This window comes from Triturus cristatus, chromosome 2_2 (assembly GCF_964204655.1).
Source record: "Triturus cristatus chromosome 2_2, aTriCri1.1, whole genome shotgun sequence".
Classification (NCBI taxonomy): domain Eukaryota; kingdom Metazoa; phylum Chordata; class Amphibia; order Caudata; family Salamandridae; genus Triturus; species Triturus cristatus.
In genome coordinates this window covers 235,565,866-235,587,533 of record NC_140582.1, presented here as the reverse complement: position 1 = coordinate 235,587,533, position 21,668 = coordinate 235,565,866, and the positions used below count along the sequence as shown (strand labels likewise).

The 21,668-nt window shown below is 48.9% G+C and overlaps 1 protein-coding gene across 2 annotated transcripts in view; it reads right to left on the bottom strand.

Moving 5' to 3' along the window:
* Positions 1 to 21,668, bottom strand: part of RAD23B (RAD23 nucleotide excision repair protein B) — a 354,987-nt gene that overhangs the window by 78,528 nt on the left and 254,791 nt on the right. The window contains exon 8 of one of the 2 annotated variants that reach the window (XM_085641292.1): positions 5,518 to 5,645. In XM_085641292.1, the coding sequence (XP_085497418.1) occupies positions 5,518 to 5,645 (128 nt within the window). The remainder of the gene's footprint in view (positions 1 to 5,517; positions 5,646 to 21,668) is intronic. The other variant, XM_085641291.1, reaches the window with a different exon arrangement.

The window sequence follows — 21,668 nt, the reverse complement described above, 5'->3', positions numbered from 1 at the left end:
CTGAAATGCAGACCAGCTAACAGCAAATGCCAGGTGTGGGGCACGTCACCAGCCCAGAGATGCTTATTATATTATCGTGAGGCTAGGCTTAGGCAGATACACCAATAACCAGGATAGGGATTTTCATTGTGTATGGTTTAATGGTTATGCTAATTACATTACTAAGTTTTATATGTTTTCTAATTGCAGCACAGTTGCTTCATAATAAAGCACGATAGTTTCAATAAATATTGTCAATTGTTTTTGTGTCTTGCTTCTGTTTATTGCGGACATGCACAAGGTAGAGAACGAAAGGTGATGACCTGCTATTACAGTTTCATGAGGGGACTTAGAGTGTTGTGTTCTGGGGAGTCAACTTCCTGCTACTCTGAGAAGGTTAGGAGTGCTTGTGAGGCACTATGAGCTGGGTTAGGGTGTATATGGCGATTCCATACATACTGGCGTTCTGTGACTCCAGGCATAGTTCTGTTCAAAAAACAGAATCCCTGCAACTCAGCCACAGAGGGGTTGCAATGTCACAACTCGAGGCAAGGACAAATACCAGTGCGTGCTGCATACAACGGGTAATCTGAAAGGAGACCGATCATGCCATAACCAGTTTCCATTTCCAAACACACAAACCAAAAGCATGTTTACAACAGACTAACTCAGATACACAGGAGGAATCAAGAATTTGTTATTGAGTAGATTCAACTGGGGCACCAACAGGCCTAACCATAAAAGTAAAAGTGCTCATGAATTATAAATTCAGCTATAACCAATCCGGAGTGTCTGCACAGTCTGATTGCACAGGGCAGAAGCAAGCCTCTACTAAAAGTGGTGAAACACTTTCAGCAAACACCCTGGCCAGCAGAGCCTAGAGCTGAGGAGCCTAAGTGGACTAGTTGATTATAGAGATCACAAGAAAAAACAAGCATTTCCAATGCAATAGGTCTCGCATTAATTAAGTTTGAGCTATTGGCATTGCTAAATATTGCAACACCAATTGCAACAAAGGTCTATAAATTGTAGGCCAAAAAAATGTGTATTTATTTTTGTAGCAATGGTGGCATGCTGCGCTTTAGATGAATATGTTTAAAAGTAAAGTGCGCCTTACTGCGATTGCTACAATAGTTAATTGTGGATGCGTTAACAATTGATGTGTGCACTGATGGCTGGTGGTGTGTGTGCCGGTAGAAATTGTGCACTGATGGCTGGTGGTGTGTGTGCCTGGTGGAAGTGTGCACTGCCGGCAGGTGGTGTGTGTGCCTGGTGGAAGTGTGCACTGCCGGCTGGTGGTGTGTGTGCCTGGTGGAAGTGTGCACTGCCGGCTGGTGGTGTGTGTGCCTGGTGGAAGCGTGCACTGACGGCTGGTGGTGTGTGTGCCTGGTGAAAACGTGCACTGACGGCTGGTGGTGGGTGCCTGGTGAAAGCGTGCACTGACTGACAGCTGTTGGTGTGTGCCTGGTGAAAGCGTGCACTGACGGCTGGTGGTGTGTGTGTGTGCCTGGTGAAAGCGTGCACTGACGTCCGGTGGTGTGTGCCTGGTGGAAGCGTGCACTGATGGCTGGTGGTGTTTGTGCCTGTAGAAATTGTGCACTGGTGGTGTGTGTGTGCCTGGTGAAAGCGTGCACTGACATCTGGTGGTGTGTGCCTGGTGGAAGCGTGCAGTGACGGCTAGTGGTGTCTGTGCCTGGTGAAAGTGTGCACTGATGGTGTGGTTGTGTCTGTGGTTGTGTGTGTGGTTGTGTATGTGTAGTTGTGTGTGTGGTTTTGTATGTGTGGTTGTGGTAGTGGTGTGTGTGGTTGTGGCTGTGTGCTTGTGTGTGTGCTTGTGGTTGTTTTTGTGTGGTTGTGTGTGGTTGTGGTTGTGTGTGTGGTGTGTCACGGGGCAGCGAAGGGGACAGAAGGAGAAAAAGGCACCGAATCACGGGGGCAGCGAAGGGGACAGGAGATAAAAATGCACAGAATCACGGTGGCAGTGAAGGGGAGAGAAGGAGAAAAAAGGCACAGAATTACGGGGGCAGCGAGGGGGACAGAAGTAGTGCCATTAAGAGAGATGAAATGATGAGGTGAAAGGAGGAGTCAGGTATGAAGTAGCGACTCTGGTAAAGGGAGGGGCAGGATGAAAAGGTGGAGCCTGTGAAGTGCTGGTGGAGATGAGAGACTGAAAGATAGTGATGAAATAAGTGACTGGGTGAGAAAAGGAGAGCCACTGGTAGAAGGAGGGACAGAATGACAAGGGGAGAGATAGCCCGTGAAGTACCGGAGGGGAGTGCTATTAGAAGACAGTGAAAGGCTGAGGTGAAAGGAAAAGTCTACTAAGAAGCCGAGAGACTGGTGAAATGAGGGACAGTGTGACAAGGAGAGCAGAGAGACATCAATAAAGTAGTGGTAATGTTTTTATGCATGTTATTTTATTTGCAGTGGAGGTTTTTTTTGTTTAGTAAATTAGTGTTACAGCTATTGAGGCTGTAAATCAAGCGATCGGCGCTCAGGAGACAGCGGGAAGGGAAGTAGCTCAGGGTGGAGGAGGGGTGTGGAGATGAGATGCTGGGGCAGAAGAGCAAGTTGGGTTAACAGTGAACAGCGGGAGGGGGTGATCTGGGTACGGGAGTACAAACAGCTGTTGGCCCATCATCACCTTCGGAAAAGCCAATCAATTTGTTTGCATGTATGAAATAAAGAAATGCAAATACATAGTGAAAGCGACTCCGTTCTTAAACAATGACAGGCGTGTTTAAAGTCGAAGCGTCGCCATTTAGAAACAATAGGTCTCGCATTGATGCGAGTTTGAGCTACTGACATTGTAAATAACAATGCCTTTTATTTAGGTTTTTAAAAAGAAAACAAAAATAAAAGGCATTATTATTTGCAAATGTCAATAGTTCAAACTCGCGTCAATGCGAGAACTATGGCATTGCAATTGCTTGTTAACTTCTAGTCTTCAAGCCGGAAGTTAGGTGCCCTTGCCCGGGACGTGGGCGGGGCCTGCTCCGGCAAAAACAGAAACCGGCGTGCTGTGCTAACGCGGGCTCCCATGTTGAAGGGAGAGCCCCGCAGTGGCGGCCGGACTTAAGAGAAGCCCCGGGTCCCAGGAGTGGGCCCGGGTGAAGAATGCGGCGGCAGAGGATGACCACAGCAGCGCTGGGCTCCCAGGAGTGCAGAGAAGCCCCGCAACAGAAGTGCTGCAGCCGCGAGTTGGAGACCCCCCCAGAAGAGCAGCTCGGTGAGTAAAGAAGGGCTGGGGGGGCTCCGTGTGGGCTATTGTTGCTCAGAATTGCAAAAGTACACTTTGCACCAACAATAGCCCACACGGAGCCTCCAATGGGGCTGGCATGTTATCGGAAGCGGGACAGGAGATGTGCACATCGCATTTGTGCACGTGCGTGTCAAGTGCGCGTACACCGGCTCAAATCCGCCAAAAGCCTTGCGCGTGCCCATCTCCTGTCCCACTTCCGAGGCAAGTCAGCAACAATAGATCTCGCTGGCGGACAGCAGCGCTTCGCGCTGCGTTCGCAGGAGAGACCTAAAAACGTGAGTGTTGGCATTGTGTAGAAAGTTACTGCAGCCACCATGGGTACATTATCAATTGTCTCTGCCCAAGAGCATAAGTGCTTTCTACCTCGAGGCAGCCCCAGTCATGGTGCATGAAATCGCATCAAGATGATGGCAGCACCTGCGATTGAGGTCATCTCTCACAGCCCACATTCATGTGGACTTTTAGGGGTAATCAATTTGATGAAGACATTTATCATTAATTAGTTTGCGCCAGGTATTCATTGATACCTTTTCAGTTTGAGTGAGATATTTCTTTTCTGCTTCTCAAGTATTGTAGAAACTCCTCTTAATGAACATGAAAGTGATGAGGTTGCATTTTTTAGCGCTCTCCAGTGTCTGCATGTCCAGCATGAGTAGCTTACCGAGCACTGTCTCACAGACAATAGTAGTGTATTCTAGCAGTGTGTTGCAGCCTAACACTTCAACTGAAAAGTGCAACAGTTTGCTGCATGGCTAAATATTTAGGCCCCAAAGGCGAGACCGATTGCATTGCAAATGCTTGTTTTGCTTTGCATTCCCTATTTTAAAATGAGAAAAATGGGACAACCCGTCGCAAAATGCACAACAAAAACAGGGGTCTGGCTGAGGGAAACCTGGGAGCTCTGAAAATGTGGGCAAGTGACACAAATTAGGATAGTCTTCTCGGTTTGGAAGGCTCACTAAGTTGGAAATACATACCAAATACGAAAGTGAAAGGTAGGCAGCGAAGGATACTAAAAAGAGGAAGCAGCAGAGATGGGACAAGCTGAACAATGATTACTTGGTCTTGGAAGCGAACTTCATCAGCAGGGTCGTCTTCTTGGAATTCAGGACTGGGAAAAGATGCAGGCATCTGCGAATACATAAATTGGCGACCCCCACTCGCAGTGCTGCATGAGACCAGCACATCGCCATTCTACCCTTACTAAGCCAGGGTGCTGTGGACAAGGATTGACACTAAAGAAGGACTGAAGAAAAGTTCACAGTCACTGAGCCAATCACTAGAACCACGATGATAAAAACAAAAGAAGGACGCGCTGAAAGAGTAGCTACAGCATCAAACAGTTCTGCTTTCAGGGCAACGAGAATGCTTTAAGAAATGCGAGTTGATTAAGGATTTGAAAAAATGTAGACAGAATTTGAAGTTGGTAATATTTTATAAACTTTCTTCTTATAAGTGACGTGGAATTGTATTTTCTAATAGAAATTATAGATAACTATCTTTTTATATACAAATATCTACGCAAACACACTTAATATTATAGTTAGGAAATTAATATTGTAGGCCCATGGTGAATAAAATACCTGATATAATTTTGCTTAGAATAATTAAAAAAGACTCAGTCTAACATGGCCACCACTGTAACATGCGATCCGCCCATTAATTTTCACTGGCAGATTCCCGTTTTCGGTTCTCTGCTGACTAATGACTATGTAAATCATTCAAAGCAAAAGATAAGCTACGGCTCACTAACGAAAGGGTGACTGATTAAATGCATGTCACGATTTGCGACACGTTTAGGTAGGCCTGCGTTTAGTTAGGATGACTTTCCATGCGCGAGGGTTTTTTAATTCCCGAAGTCTAATGAGAACAAGCGCTAGTAATGTTGCCAGTTGTGGGTGTGCTGGCAGAGGAGGCTGGGTCTGCGCAGCAAAGCGAAATTGAAAGTGATCGTGATCAAAGCGGCCGTACGGCCGCGAAAGTGAAAGTAAGCGCGGCGCGCGCGCCCTCGCACATGCACTGTAGCTTTAGGCCACGGCAGCACTTTGTAAAGCCCAGATATAAAATGTCTCTTCGAGCCTTTGGCTCGCGAGACCTAAAAATACAGGGTGGGCAACCAAAAAATAAAAAATAATAAAATCAAAAATGGTGCACGACGTCCGATCACTCCTTATTTTACAAAGGCATTTGCCCTACATTGTCAAATTTCAATAAAGTGAGCACAAAAACATACCCAGGCAATCATACTACAACCCAGAGCAGCTCATGAATCTCACCTGGAGTAGAGAGGGGTTCTCCCTTCCTATCTGCTGTAGCAAGGCTGGGAGCAGGGCTGGATTCTGCTGAATAATTTGCCTCATCTGCTGAAATTGGGGCTGGTTTTGTAAGAATTCCAGCGGGTTACCTGAAACACAAAATATATAAAGTTTTAAAGACAATACCAAAATGTGCAACACATTTCAACTGCTGCTAAACTCTGCCATAAGAAATTGCTCCAAAACAGAGGAATAGATTATAACCCATTGCAACTCCACTGCCACAGACAATTCTCTAGATAAATACAGCCCATCAACAATTGAAGAACACATTTTTACCACAAAGTGGGGAGGGGGGGCATTTCTCACTTTCTTTGAAGAGCCACAATACACAAATAAATTCAGGGAAGGCTTGGAATTTCCTAGGGTACTTCTCTTTAAAGAAGCACGTTCTTTCACACAGATCTCAAATGGAGGAGCATTTCCTGATTGGCTGTTTTACACGGAAAGGTTACTCACTTGTAATCAAGGTTCATGGGATATTAAACTAAATTTATGAAAAATGCCCGCCCATCTATACAGGATACAACTGAAAGAAAGACTGTACAAGAAAAAGGAAAACTTGACTTTAAAAAAAAAAAATACTTATAGCTCTCTAGAAGTGTTTAATTTTTACGAAAGGGTAGTCGAAGCTATAAAAAGGTGCTTTTAAGGCAGCTGCCTTTAGTGCTTCGTTTAGGAAATAACTAAAGTAGACACAGCAAAAAACTGCAATGTATTTTTGAGGCAACCAAGCTGCCTTTCCAGCTTCCAAGGGCACTAGTCTCGCAGCTGATTTTGAGGCTTACAATTAAGCAACACGATTTTAATGGATAACTGGCCAACAAAGCACACTTCCTTTATTCAGAGAAATAAAGAGTGTTTATAAATTCCATGCAAATTCTAAATAGGTTTCTCATTCCCATCCTATCCAGTGATTAAGAAAAATGAAGAAAAAAGAAAACGTATTGCCAGCAACATAAAGGCTAGCTAATCAAACTGGTTCTACAGAGAATCTTGTGTCATTTCAGCATCTATTCTAGCGTCAGTCTAAGCAGAAGACCCTCACAAATAAAGGCTGATAAAGGTAGATTCTCAGCAGGACTCATAATATTATCATGATAAACACACTTCTCTTATTTTATCAGTCCACTAGTTAATTTGTGGACGATGCAACCCTATATAGAGTGATTTATCAGGGTCATCATCAGGACAACAAATTAATGGTAGCAACTAGTATATAGGGAAAAATCACCATAGGAAAAACAATTAGTCAGGACATTGATGTCGGGTCACTGAGTAAAGGTAGCTTAAACACTGCAAACTGAAGAGATGTTGCAGCTCTCCAGTTTGCACGCCTCTACCTGACGAGTCACAGTAGTGGTTGTCCTATGCACCTATCTTCAGAAAGTGTATATTTCAGCTTTGAGGCCGTGTCTGGCTACCTTTATTCAGAGACCAAACATTACTGTCCCGTCTAATTGTTTTTCATATGGTGGGAATCTTTAATTTTGTCAGTCCCTAGTGACAAATGTACATGTATTTTGAATATGTATTTTTGTACAGCACCGACACACAAACTTTCACAGATGTCGCCATTCACATTATCTGCGTAGTTTTTGGAGCACCTGTAATGTGATTAGATATACTGAAATAAACTAAACTTTATGAGACTATTCAAGTGTTTCTGGATTGTAATACTTGGCATAGGAGGTTAGGCTCTAAACATCTATTGATGGGAACCATTGTCTTGTTCTTGCTTTTCCTAGCTCGGGTTCCCAGGGTTACATAGTTGCCCCATAACCGTTTGATAATTGCAGAGAGGCTCCTCTGAGACCCACGCCTGCATTTGTGAGGCGCTTTTACTTAAGACTCTTAATACTTGGCCTAGCTGGTTAGGCTCTAAACTTCCCCAAAGCAAACCATTGTTTTGTTCTTACATTCCCTGCACATCTCCACATTTAGGAATTACATATTGTGTAATGTTAGCTTTCAGGAAAGCTCTAGGTTCACACAAGGTATCTGTTTACCTTCAGTAGCAGCTTATTGCATTCGACACAATCCACTGCTCTACAGACTCTTCCTTTAGAGGACAATCCTTTAAAATGAGAATAAACAACGGCTTGTTCACAATTTATTGGTTTTCCATGAAAAATAGAGTTATTTTCACATCATGGGGTCAGAAGAACACTTCTGATAGACGGGATGTAGAAAAAAAACGTAAGAAGCTCTGTAGTCTGCTTTACATGGAAAGAAGATCGTATAAAGAAGGAACCTTAGGTAGTTCCTTAAAATCAGTCTAATTTTGTATAGAGAACACTTAAGGGTTCATCGTAAAGGGCCTGGATCTCACTACCCATGCATACCGCATATTGTAGGAGCTAAAAAGCCAGTTCCATAAGCTTTGGTTGGAGTACTGATGGGTGTAACTCCCACTCGTGCATCTGGTGGCTGTGTCTGCTGAGCAGATCCGCCATCTGGTTGTCCTTGCCTGGGAGGTGTTCCGCCATGAGGAATATGTTCCTCTGAATGGCCCACTTCCACATGCTCTGAGCCAGATGAGACAACTGTGGAGAGTGTGTTCCTCCCTGCTTCTGTATGTAGTACATGGCAGTCATGTTGTCCGTCCGTATCAACACGACCTTGTTGCACAGGTGTACTTTGAATGCTTTCATAGCCAGGAAGATTGCCATCAGTTCCAGAAGGTTGATGTGCATCTTTTTTTGTTGTGTAGTCTTTAGTCCCTGCACTGTGTAATTGAGTACATGGGCTCCCCATCCCTGGAGAGACGCGTCCGCTGTCAGTATTATTTGTGGAACAGGCTCTTGGAACGGTCGGCCCTTGCAAAGGTTTTGTGGATTCCACCAATGCAGAGAGTTGTATGCCCGACCGCTCACCAACACTAGGTCTTTTAATTGCCCGTGAGCCTGATTCCATTGACGTGCTAAGCACTCCTGAAGCGGGCGCATATGTAGTCTCGCGTGTGGGACTATGAAAATGCAGGAGGCCATCATGCCTATCAACTGCATGAACACTCGCGCAGGAAGGGAGTGTTGGGGTTTGAACTTGGAAATCAGCATTTGCATGCTGTTGATCCTCACTAAATTTGGCTGAGCTGTGGCTGCCAGAGTGTCTATGGTCGCACCTAGGTACTGTTGTACGTGTGCGGGTTGGAGATGTGATTTCGGGTAATTTAGTGAAAATCCCAGACTGTGAAGAAGGTGAATGGTGCGGGACATGTGGCTGGCACATTGCTGGGCTGACTTTGCCTGAACAAGCCAGTCGTCCAGGTAAGGGTAGACGTGAATGTGTTGCCTTCGTAGATGTGCAGCCACGGTAGCTAGGCACTTTGTGAAAACTCTGGGTGCTGTTGTCACTCCGAAGGGGAGGACTTTGAATTGATAGTGCTGCCCCTGAATGGTGAACCGGAGATATTTTCTGTGTGACGGGTGTATGGGTATGTGGAAATACGCATCTTTGAGGTCTAGCGTGGCTAGGAAATCTCCCTGTCGGAGGAGCGGGAGAACCTGCTGTAGGGTGAGCATGTGAAAATGCTCTGAGAGAATGTAGTGGTTGAGGGGTCTCAGGTCTAGGATAGGTCTGAGTGACCCGTCCTTTTTTGGTATTAAGAAGTACAGAGAGTACACCCCTGTTCCCTGCTGGTGTACGGGCACGACCTCTATTGCGCCTTTTTGCAGCATACTGAGCACCTCCTGCTGTAATAACGCTAAGTACTCTGAGGACATAGGACGGTGCCTTGGCGGTATGTTGAGTGGAGGTTAATTCGAGACAGTTACCGTGTTGGATAACATCTTTGACCCACCTATCCGTGGTGATGGAATCCCATGTGGACAGGAACCGCTGGAGCCTTCCCCCGACAGGTGTTATGTGGGCGGGGGGAAGGGAGAGGGCGTCACTGTTTGTTCTTGGGGGAGGACCTGGTATTGCCGTAACCACGTCCTCTGCCCTTGGTGCTGGAGCCACGATATCCACCTCGGGTGTTTTTATCGTAGGAACTCTGTGTGCCCCCTTTATTGTAGGTTTGCTGTGCCCCCTGTCCTCTACCTGCACCTCTATTTCCGGTGCGACGAAAGGAGCCACTACGAAATGTTTGCGTTTGCAGAGCCCCCATTGACTTCGCAGTGTCCGTGTCTTTCTTTATCTTTTCTAAGGTGGTGTCAACTTCCGGTCCAAATAAGTAGTCGGGGTTGACCGGCTGATTGAGGATGTTATTTTGGACCTCAGGTTTGAATCCGGAGATTCGTAACCAGGCGTGTCGTCGTAGCATGACGCTGGTGTTTATTGCCCTTGCAGCAGTGTCTGCGGCATCCAGTGCACACTTGATGGATGCGTTTGTGAGCAGTTGTCCCTCCCTGATGAGGAGCTCCGCTGCCTCTTTGTACTCGTCTGGCAGGTGTTGGAGTAGGGTCTCTAACGTGTCATAGTGTGAGCGGTCGTAACAAGCTAGGAGGGCCTGTGTATTGGCGATGCGCCATATGTTTGCTGCCTGGGCTGCAATCCGTTTGCCGGAGGTCTCTAGAACCTTGGACTCTTTGTCCGGGGGAGGAGCATCACCAGTTGTCTGAGAGAGTGCCCGTTTGCGAGCATTGGCAACTACAATGGAGTCCAGAGGCAACTGGCTTCTAATGTACGTGGGGTCCCCAGGTGCGGGTTTGTACTTCTTCTCGATCCTGGGGTTTATTACCCGTGCCCTGGTGGTTTCCTTGAAAATGTCCTTCGCTGGCTTGAGGACACCTTTTAACATGGGCAGAGTCTTTACAGTCCTCTCGGAGGATGCGAAAGTGTCCACCAAGAAATCATCCTCGATAGTGTCGGAGTGGAGTTGCACTCCATGATTGGCTGCGGCACGTTCAATGAGGGCGTTGAATGCAGCAGTGTCCTCTGTGGGGGACGTTTTTGCCCCATAAAGTTGCGTGTCCTGTGTATCCAGAGCGGCGCCTGGGTCTACAGGGTCATCCCAGACTTGATCAGGGTCTTGCTGCCCCTCAGGGTTTATGTCCTCTGGGTAGGTGGTGTCGTCACCCATGTAGTCCTCCACTGCATCCGTGTCGGAGTGCGTTGGAGAGAATGATGGATCTGTGAAAGAGGTGTGGATGCGTTCATAAAGAACTGGTTCCGATCCCGCCGGCATTTTTTGTTTTAGCGGGATCCTGTAAGAGTCCAAAGCTTGCCCTGAAGTGATCTTCCGCTTTCGGAGCATGAGCCTGCCGGTGTCGGCGTCGATGAAGTGGGACGGCGATGTCCCAGTAGTCGAGTGTTCGGTAGATGGGGACCTTGTCTGGGTAACGCGGGTTCTGATTTCGAACATTTTCGGCGCCGTGGATGGCAGCAAACCAAAGGTGATGTTGGCTGGTGCCGAAGGTGCCTTCTGTGCCCGTGTCGGTTCGGAGCCCGACGAGGTCTGGAGGGCTGCCTTTTCCCTGATGCGTTGCAAGGACGCTGCCACTTGTCGCACCTGGAACTCCGACGGTTCTTTGGCGCCGAGTGGTTCCGTAGAGGCAGGTGTGGACTTCTTCGAAGGGACCGGGTCATCGAGTCGAGGAGGGGTAGGAGCCGTCGACGGCATCGATGAGTGTACCGTAGTCGCTGCCTTCGAGGTGGATAGCGATGCAGTGGCTATTTTCACCTTGGTGGTCGGTGCCGATTGCTTCGGTGCCGGGGGCCGAGGCGCTTTGACGGTACCGACGGCTTTTCTTTTTGGGTCGGCGCCGACATCGGCTGCAGCGAGTTCGGCACCGAAGTCCCTTTTGGTGCGGTCGGAGCCGACGGGTTTGGCTGGCGTCGAAGGTGTGGTGGGCCTCAAGCCGACTAGTGTCAGTTTCACTTTCGGTTTCTGTTTAACCGGTGCGATGATTGGTTTCGGTTTGGTGGTAGGGAAACCAGTCTTTTTAGGTAACAATGGCTCTTGCTGAATGTCCGTGGCCGGGCCGGAGCCGAAGAACTGCGGGATTGGTCTTGGGTAAGGCCCGAAGGCGATCCCTCGACCGGAGCCGTCGACTGACACACTGGGATAGCCTCAATCTGTACGGGTAGGCCTTGCTCCTCACCGGAGCTACCTTCTTCGGCCCCTAAGGCCTCATCGTAGTCTCCTACCTCGTCGTCGGCTTCTTCCCTGTGAAAAAGCTCTTCATCGATATCTTCCGATCGGGAACCGTGTTCGGAAGTGGGGCTGGAGGGTATATTTTCCACGCTTTCCACATCTTCGTCCTCGGTGCTGAAGATGTTGGTCGGTGCCGCTTGCTGCGCTTCCAGTCGCGCGGCGCGTCGATTCCGGAGAGTCTTCTTGGATCTGAATCAGGCACAGGCCATGCATTTCGATTCGTCATCCGGTGAGAGGCATTTGTTACCCACCGGGTGGACGTCGATATGGGGGTATTTGGCGTGGCAAACAGGACACCGCTTGAATGGGGTCCTCGATTCCATCGTCTAAGTTCGGTCGATGGTCGGATTTACTGGATCCGAAAAGTTGTTAAAGCCGTGAAAAACTAGCCTGTAAACTGTCGATACCGATCGGGAACAGTACCGTCGAAAACTAAAGGCCTTTTGGCCTGAAAACTAAAGATTCCTAACTTGAGTCAAGATAAGCACATCCGAACCCAATGGCGGAAAAAAACAATCTGAGGATGGAGAGGATGCCCATGCGCACTGTGGTCCAGGGGAGGAGTCACCTATCTCAGGATACTTCGAAGACTCTTCCAGGACAACAACGTGCAAACATCCGGACCCAACACTAGGCGGCGATCTATGCACAGATATGAATTCAGCAGCCCACATGCATCGAACATGAATTTTTGTCGCAAAGCCTAAATGCTTGCAATCCTGGCCGGATTGGGGTAGGCTATCGCTTTTGAGGTGTCTATGGTGGCACCGAGGTATTGTTTTATGTGGGATGGTTGTAGCTGTGACTTTTTGTGGTTCACCGTGAAGTGACGTTGGTGCAGTAGTTCGATTGTGGTGGAGGTGTGTTGTACACACTGATTGTATGAAGTGGCTTTTATCAGCCAATCGTCTAGGTATGGGAAGACATGAATGTGCTATCTTCTCAAGTGTGCCGCCAGTACTGCCAGGCACTTGGTGAATACCCGTGGTGCTGTTGTGACTCCCAACGGGAGCACTTTGAATTGGTAGTGTTGTCCGTCCACTACAAATCTGAGGTACTTTCTGTGAGCCTGGTGCACTGGAATGTGGAAGTATGCGTCTTTCAAGTCCAGAGTGGTGAGGAAGTCATTTTGGGAGAGGAGCGGAAGTACCTGCTGAAGCGTTACCATATGAAAATGGTCCGAGTGTATGTATGTGTTTAAGGGCCAGAGATCTAGAATAGGTCGTAGAGTCTCGTCCCTTTTTGGTATGAGAAAATATAGGGAGTAGACCCCCATATTTTGTTGATTGACAGGAACGTGTTCTATTGCCTGTTTTTGTAGGAGGGAGATTACCTCCTGCTTTAATAATTTTGAATGTTCTTGTGACATTGGGCGTTGCCTGGGTGGAATGTTTGGGGGTAGAGGTTAGTTCTAGGCAGTAGCCTGACCGAATTATTTGGGTCACCCATTTGTCTGAGGTGATGGTCCCCCAGACATGAAGGAAACTTTGAAGCCTGCTCCCGACCGGAGTGGAATGGTCTGGGGGGAGCGGGGGGGGGGAGAAGTCATTGGGTAGGAGGTGTGGCAGAACGGGCGTTGTTTGTTTTGCCTCTGCCCTTGTTGTTGTTACCCCTGTAGCCGCCTCTTTGGTAACCTTTTGTAAAGGTGGTCTGAGTAGGGGATTTGTATGATGTGGACGCTGTGTCTGAGGGGTAGCCTCTGGATGTACATCGAAAGGAGGAGCGGCGAAAGGAGCGTTTGGGCGGGTGAGACTGTAAGGCCCCCATGGATTTTGCGGTATCCGTGTCTTTTTTCATTTTTTCTAAGGCCTCATCCACCTTTGGCCTAAATAGATGTTCCTGGTCAAAGGGATGGTTAAGGATGGAGGCTTGTACTTCTGGTTTAAAACCAGATACTCTTAACCAAGCATGGCGAAGGAGAAGGACGCTGCTGTTGATGGCCCTGGAGGCTGTGTCTGCTGCATCTAGTGCACAACGTATGGAGGTATTCAGGATTGTTTTACCCTCTTGAATTAACTCGTTGTCCCTAGCTTTATATTTTTCAGGGAGATGGTGCATTATGCTTTCTAATTCGTCATAATGAGCCCTGTCATATCTGGCCAGCAGTGCCTGAGTGTTTGCTATACGCCATATGTTGGCCGCCTGGGATGCTGTGCGTTTGCCTGATGCATCTAGTAGTTTTGATTCATTGTCAGGTGGTGGTGCATCACCTGACGCTTGTGAATTTGCCCTTTTACGTGCCGTAGATACTACTAAAGAATCTAGTGGCGCTGGTCCTCTGATGTAAGAGGGAACTGAGGGAGCAGGTTTGTATTTTTTTTCAATACGTGGGTTAATGACCCTGGCTCTAACTGGGTCCTTAAAAACTTCTGCCGCATGCTTTACCACCCCTTTGAGCATGGGCAGTATGGAGGTGGACCTATGTGAGGTATCAAATGTGTCTAGGAGGAAATCTTCCTCCACGGGGTCGGTATGCAAGTCCACCCTGTGATAGTGTGCCGCCCTTTGCAGAAGATGGTTGAACCCTAATGAATCTTCTGGTGGAGATGGTCTAGATGGGTAAAGATCGTCTTGTGGGACGTTGGGGATATCTGGAATATTGTAATCGTCTCATGGATCTGGGGATCCTGTAGGGGTGGGGTCCTGTGGCACATCCCCTGTATCATGATATGGGTCCCCATCATCATCATCATCGTTTGGAGACGGGGTCGGAGAACGATGAGGTGGGGGTAGAGAGGGCGGAGGAGGTGAAGGTGGGGAAGGAGGAGGAGGGGGAGGGGGAGGGGAAGGTATTCTGAAAAGAGAGGTAGCAGAGTCCTTCCTCTTTGGAGGTGGAGGCGGAGCAGGCTTCTCCAAATGTCTCTTTTTGGTAGAGTGTCAAATGTCCAGTTTTTGGATCCTTGGTGAGAGTTTTTTGCAAGGGATCCGGTGTAAATAGCTCTGGTGAAGTAATTTGGTGCGTCGGCGCCGAAGGCGTCGGGGCCGATGTCTTTTTAGGTTTTTCTGTGCCGGTTTGTTGCTTAGAACCCGGCTTGGGACCCTCCGGTTTCTTGGTCGGCACCGAGATGGGCTTCGGCTTGGAAGTGGATGCAGTTGGCCTTGTGTGGTTTGGTCGGTACCGAAGATGGCGTCGGTACCGAAGAGCTGGGTTTCGACCCCGAGGGCTTCGGTGCGGAGCTCGGTGTCGAGGTGGAGGCAGGTTTCTTTTTCGGTGCCAAAGTGTGTTTCTCGGCACCGCTGGTAGGCTGGCTCGAGCCAGAGCCGCCGGAAGGCTTACTTGGCTTCTTAAGCAGTGTCTCTGGTCTTGCCTAGGCCCGGAGGCGGAGGCGTGACTGAAGCCTTTTTGGGTGTCGGCGCGGGTGTGGGGTGGGGGGGGGGGTAGATTGGTACACACGACCCTCTGCGCCGGAGTGATGTCTTCCACATCTGACTCGTCGGCCTCAGAAGCGCTGACGAGGTCCTCTTCGGTCCGATGATGTTCCGGATCGTCGATGTCGTCTCCGAAGATGTCGACTGGAATGGACGTCGAGGAGTGTGCCATGTTCCTTCTGGCTCTTCGGTCCCGAATAGTCTTTTTGGATCGGAAAGACGTACAGGCCAGACAGTCTCGAGCCTCGTATTCAGGGGAGAGGCAGAGGTTGCATACCTCGAAGCTCGGTGTGGGGAAATTTGGACCCACATCGAGGGCACTTTTTAAATGGAGTTCTTTCCATGAGCCGGGACCGGAGCCTGGGTAGGCCCGAAGGCCGCCGTCGACGACGACTGGAACCGAAGGTTTGTCTCGATGAGAAGGCGCGTTGATTGAAGAGATCACGATCTAAACAATACAGCGAATTGATTATGCTACTTACCAGTATGCATCTGTTTTTGGCATGTAGGGCTGCTGACATTCATATCTGTGCATAGATCGCCGCCTAGTGTTGGGTCCGGATGATTGCACATTGTTGTCCTGGAAGAGTCTTCGAAGTATCACAAGATAGGTGGCTCTTCCCCTGGACTACAGTGCGCTTGGGCATCCCCTCCATCCTTAGATTGTTTTTCGCCATTGTGGCAAAGATGGAGTGTAATACAGTGAATGATGACCATGCTAACTAGAAATCACTGAATGCTACAGCTGCTACAGGCGCCGGGGAGGAGGGTGGACGATATGAATGTCAGCAGCCCTACATGCCAAGAACAGATGCATACTGGTAAGTAGCATAATCAGTTCGAGGCATGTGGGCTGCTGAATTCATATCTGTGCATAGATTATATAGCAGTCCCTCCGTTTAGCGGCGGCTGCCCGTGCCAGCTGCAGCAGTCTGAAAAAGAGTTTTGAGAACAGCCTGACCTACAGCAGCCTGCTGTCTTGAGTGTACATCTACACAGTAGTGTTTGGTAAAGGTATGTATAGTGGACCGTGTGGTTGCTCTACATATCTCCTCTAAGGGAATATTTCCCAGGAAAGCCATGGAGGCCCCCAACTTTCGAGTGGAGTGGGCTCTTGGAGGAATCGTTAGTGTGCGCTTAGCTTTTTCACAGCAAATCTGTATACATTTAACGATCCACCTAGCTATCCCTGCTTTGGAGATGGGGTTGCCTTTGTGCTGTGGGAAAAAGGCAACAAACAGTTGTTTTGTCTTCCTGAAAGTTTGTGTTCTATCAATATAGTACATGAGCGCTCTTTTGATATCAAGGGTGTGGAGCATTCTCTCCGCTACATTCTGAGGATTAGGATAAAACACTGGTAGTTCTATAGATTGGTTCATATGGAACTGCGAAATGACCTTGGGCATGAAAGTAGGGTTGGTGCGTAGCACGACCCTGTTTGCATGAACCTGTATAAATGGCTCCTGAATGGTGAGTGCCTGAAGTTCACTAACTCGTCTTAGGGAAGTAATGGCAACAAGGAAAGCTACTTTCCAGGTTAGAAATTGAATCTCACAGGAGTGCAGAGGTTCAAAAGGTGGTCCCATCAGTCTGGTGAGGACCACATTTAGGTTCCAGACTGGTGACGGGGGGTGTCTAGGGGGAATCACACGTTTGAGGCCCTCCAGGAATGCTTTGATGGCAGGCACTTTGAAGAGTGAGAGATGCTGCCTGTTCTGAAGGTAAGCTGCCAATGCAGTTAAATGTATACGGATGGAATTGTAGGCTAGATTGCATCTGTATAAGTGTAATAAATAACAGATAATGTTCTGTGTTGACGCATCCAGTGGATTTACGTCATTATTTTTACAATATATGACAAATCTCTTCCACTTGGCCGCATACCATGCTCTGGTAGTCGGTCTCCTTGCCTCCTTGATGATATTCATACAGTCTGGAGGCAAGTTTAGGTAGCCAAATTCTAGGATCTCAGGAGCCAGATCGCCAGGTTCGGCTGTTGCGGATCTGGGTGCTGAATCTCGCCACGGCTCTGCGTTAAAAGAGTGGGTGTGAGCCGTAGCCTTTGATGCGGTACCACGGAGAGTTCCAGAAAAGTGGTGTACCATGGCTGGCGTGCCCACGTTGGAGCAACCAGGATGAGCGGCATCGAGTGTTGCTTGAGCTAGCGTGCCACCAGCGGTATTAATGGTGCTGGGGGAAAAGCGTACGCAAATTTGCCGGACCAGTTCATCCATATTGCATTGCCTTGCGACTGTGGATGTGGGAACCTGGCGGCAAAGTTTTGGCATTTTGCGTTTTCCCTTGTGGCGAACAGGTCTATCTGTGGATGACCCCACTGTTGGAAGTACGGTTGGAGTACTGATGGATGTATCTCCCAATCGTGCATTTGGTGGCTGTGCCTGCTGAGCAGATCTGCCATCTGGTTGTCCTTGCCGGGGAGGTGTTCCGCCATGAGGAAGATGTTCCTCTGAATGGCCCACTTCCACATGCTCTGAGCCAGATGAGACAACTGTGGCGAGTGTGTTCCTCCCTGCTTCTGTATGTAGTACATGGCGGTCATGTTGTCCGTTCGGATCAACACGACCTTGTTGCACAAGTGTATCTTGAATGCTTTCATTGCAAGGAAGATCGCCATTAGTTCCAAAAGGTTGATGTGCATCCTCCTTTGCTGTGTCGACCATAGTCCCTGCACTGTGTAAGTGAGTACGTGAGCTCCCCATCCCTGGAGAGACGCGTCCGCTGTCAGTATGATTTGTGGAACAGGCTCCTGGAACGGTCGGCCCTTGCAAAGGTTTTGTGGGTTCCACCAATGCAGAGAGTTGTATGCCCGACCGCTTACCAACACTAGGTCTTTTAACTGTCCGTGGGCCTGATTCCACTGACGTGCTAAGCACTCCTGAAGCGGGCGCATATGTAATCTCGCGTGTGGGACTATGAAGATGCAGGAGGCCATCATGCCTATCAACTGCATAAACACTCTTGCTGGGAGTGAGTGTTGAGGTCTGAATTTCTTTATGAGCAACTGAATGCTGTTGATTCTCACTGAATTTGGCTGTGCCGGGGCTGCCAGAGTGTCTATGGTTGCGCCTAGGTACTGCTGTACGTGGTTGGGTTGAAGGTGGGACTTTGGATAATTCAGTGAGAAGCCCAGGCTGTGAAGAAGGTGAATGGTGTGTGACATGTGGCTGGCACAGTGCTGGGCTGACTTTCCCTGGATAAGCCAGTCGTCCAGATAAGGATAGACATGTATGTGCTGTCTCCTTAAGTGTGCCGCCACTGTTGCCAGGCACTTGGTGAACACTCTGGGTGCCGTCGTTACCCCGAAAGGGAGGACTTTGAACTGGTAATGCTGATTGAGAACAGTGAACCTGAGATACTTTGTGTGAGGGGTGTATGGGTATATGGAAATACGCATCTTTGAGGTCCAATGTTGCGAGGAAGTCTCCCTGACTGAGCAACGGCAGCACTTGTTGCAGAGTGAGCATGTGAAAATGCTCTGACAGAATGTAACGGTTTAGAGATCCATCCTTTTTGGGGATCAGAAAATACAGTGAGTACACCCCTGATCCTTGTTCCTTTGCAGGCACGAGTTCTATAGCTCCTTTTTGGAGCATACTGAGAACCTCCTGTTGGAATAAGTGCAAGTGCTCTGCGGACATACGACGGTGTCTTGGTGGTATGTTGGGTGGAGTGGATGTGAACTCCAGACAATAACCGTACTGGATAATTTCTCTCACCCACCTGTCTGTAGTAATGGATTCCCAGACTGGCAGGAACCTCTGTAGTCTCCCCCCGACAGGTGTTACGTGGTTAGGGGGCAGTGACAAGGCATCACTGTTTGTTGGTGGCGGAGGACCTGGAGCTGTTGTTTCCTCGGCCTCTGCCCTTGACGTTGTTTCCACGGTATCCACCTCTACTATTTTTGTCATAGGTGGGCTGTGTACCCCCTTTATTGTACTGCTACGGTTGGGAGTTCTGGGTTTTAGATGGTCCTCTGTTGCTAGAGCGACGAAAGGACCCACTCCGAAACTGCTGGGATTGCAGAGCCCCCATAGACTTTGCAGTCTCTGTATCTTTTTTTGAGTTTTTCTAGGGTGGTGTCAACTTCGGGACCAAAGAGGGAGTTAGGGTTGACCGGTTGATTGAGTATAGTTGTGGGTTGACTGGTTGATTGAGTATAGTTGTTTGCATCTCTGGTTTGAATCCCGAGATTCTCAACCAAGCATGCCTTCTTAACATGACGCTGGTGTTGATAGCCCTAGCTGCAGTGTCAGCTGCGTCAAGAGCGCATTTAATGGAAGCGTTACTTATAAGCTTCCCTTCTCTAATGAGTGTCTCCGCTCCTTCCTTATACTGATCTGGGAGGTGTTGCAGCAGTGTCTCCAGGGTATCATAATGCGCCCTGTCGTATCGAGCCAGAAGTGCCTGAGTGTTGGCAATTCTCCAGATGTTAGCTGCCTGTGCAGCAACCCTTTTTCCCGATGTTTCCAAGACCTTAGACTCCTTGTCGGGGGGAGGAGCATCACCCGTCGTCTGTGAGTTGGCTCTCTTCCGAGCATTGGAAACCACCAATGAGTCTAAAGGCAACTGTCCCTTTATGTAGGCGGGGTCCACTGGAGCTGGCCTATATTTTTTTTTAATTCTAGGGTTAAGGACTCTCGCCCTAGTGGTCTCCTTGAAAATGTCATTAGCCTGTTTTAGGACCCCCTTCAGCATGGGCAGTTTTCACAAATCTTTCTGAAGTAGCGAAGGTATCCATTAGAAAGTCGTCCTCAATAGGATCAGTGTGGAGCTGTACGTCATGATTGTTGGTGGCTCTTTCAATTAAGGCATTGAAAGCAGCAATGTCCTCTGTAGGAGATGTTTTTGCCACATATGCCTGTGTGTCCGGAGCAGTATGTGTGTCCCCTGCATCCGTATTGTCCATCCAAGGTTGGTTTTGGTCCTCAGAGTCAGTATCCACAGGATAAGTGCCTTCAGCATCACCATCATATCCAGCATCCGTATCAGAGTGTGTGGGTGAGAATGACTGAGGTTCTGGGGTGCCAAATTGAATGTGTTCCACCAGAACTGGTGATGTGGTTCTCTTCTTTTTCAATGGAATCCTGTATTGCTCCATTGGTGTCTGATATGATTTTCCGTATGTATATGGAAAGTCTACCAGTGGTGGCGTCGATAAACTGCCTTGGAACCTCATCTTCTTGAGGCACTGCAACAGGTCTCTGTCCCATGTGTATTCCTGTTGGTGCATCGACAGTTTTCTTCAGGTCGATAGCTTCTTGCGGGTCGAGACCCTTCTTCGCGTCGAACATCTTCTGTCGCACCGCTGGTGGGAGGCCAAACTTGATATGTGTCGACGCGATGTGAACCGAGCTGACCGGTTTCGGCTGCGGGGCTGTCTTCGCGACCGTTGTGGATGCCTTGTCGTGGATGCGTAATAACGACTCCGACACCTTCTGCTTGACAAAGGGAGATGGCGTCGTGGATTGGACACGGTCCGTCGACGCCTTCTTCGTTGTGGCATCAAGCCCTGTACCAGATGTCGTCTTCTGGACAGGAATAGTGGGATGGGTTGGCTCTCGATGGCCTCCCCCCATATCTGTGGTGACGCTCTTTGGCGCCGATACCTTCGGGTCGGCAACCTTGGTTTTGAGTTGCGGCGCCGCCCGTGGCTCAACGTCCCCATGACCGCTCTTGGCGTCGACAGCCGTCTTTTGTGTCTTCGGCTCCGAGTGCTTCGAGGCCTTGTCGCCGTGGAGAGACTTTTACTTTTGGTTTCGATTTCGGTGCCGTTGGCTTCAGTTTCGATTCTCGTTGATCGAGTGATGGCGCTTTGGATACCGATGGCTCTTTAGGATAGTTCGACGCCGGGCGTTTATGCGGGGCGGAAGAACGAGAGGAATGATCTTCGGTAAGGCCTTGTGGCGATCCTGCGACCTGAGCCTTATCGAGTGCCTCCTTCGGCCCTGTGGCGACCTGAGGGCCTAGCTCATCTTCCGAGCCATCCTAATCGGCCCCAAGGGCCTCTTCGTCGTCTCCTACCTGTACGATGATGTCATCCTCCTCTTCATCTATTATATGTTAGTCTTCGGCATCATAGTCGGATTCACGCTCCGACGCCGGATCCGACATCTCTCCCTGAACTTCAAGGTCCACGACCTCCTCATCTTCGGTCCCTAAGATGTTGTCCGGGTGCGGCGCCGCTTTCTGCGCCTCGAGCCGAGCTGCTTGACGAATGCGAAGGGTCTTCTTCGATCGAAACCTGGAGCACGCCATGCAGGTGACTTCGTCGTGGTTTGGAGAGAGGCACTTGTTGCACACCGGGTGCACGACCAAAGCGAGCATACTTAGCGTTGCAAAGAGGGCAACGCTTGAAGGGGCTATTCGATGTTTTTGGTTCCATCGTCGATCTTGATCGGGCCTCGGACGTCGAAGGGCAAATGGCTAACTTCGATGAAACTACTCGGCGCCGAATGAAAACAATACCGACGAATAAAGGCCTAAATACTCTAAGAGCTAAGATTAGGACATCCGGACCCAATGGCGGAAAAAAACAATCTAAGGATGGAGGGGATGCCCATGCGCACTGTAGTCCAGGGGAGGAGCCACCTATCTTGTGATACTTCGAAGACTCTTCCAGGAC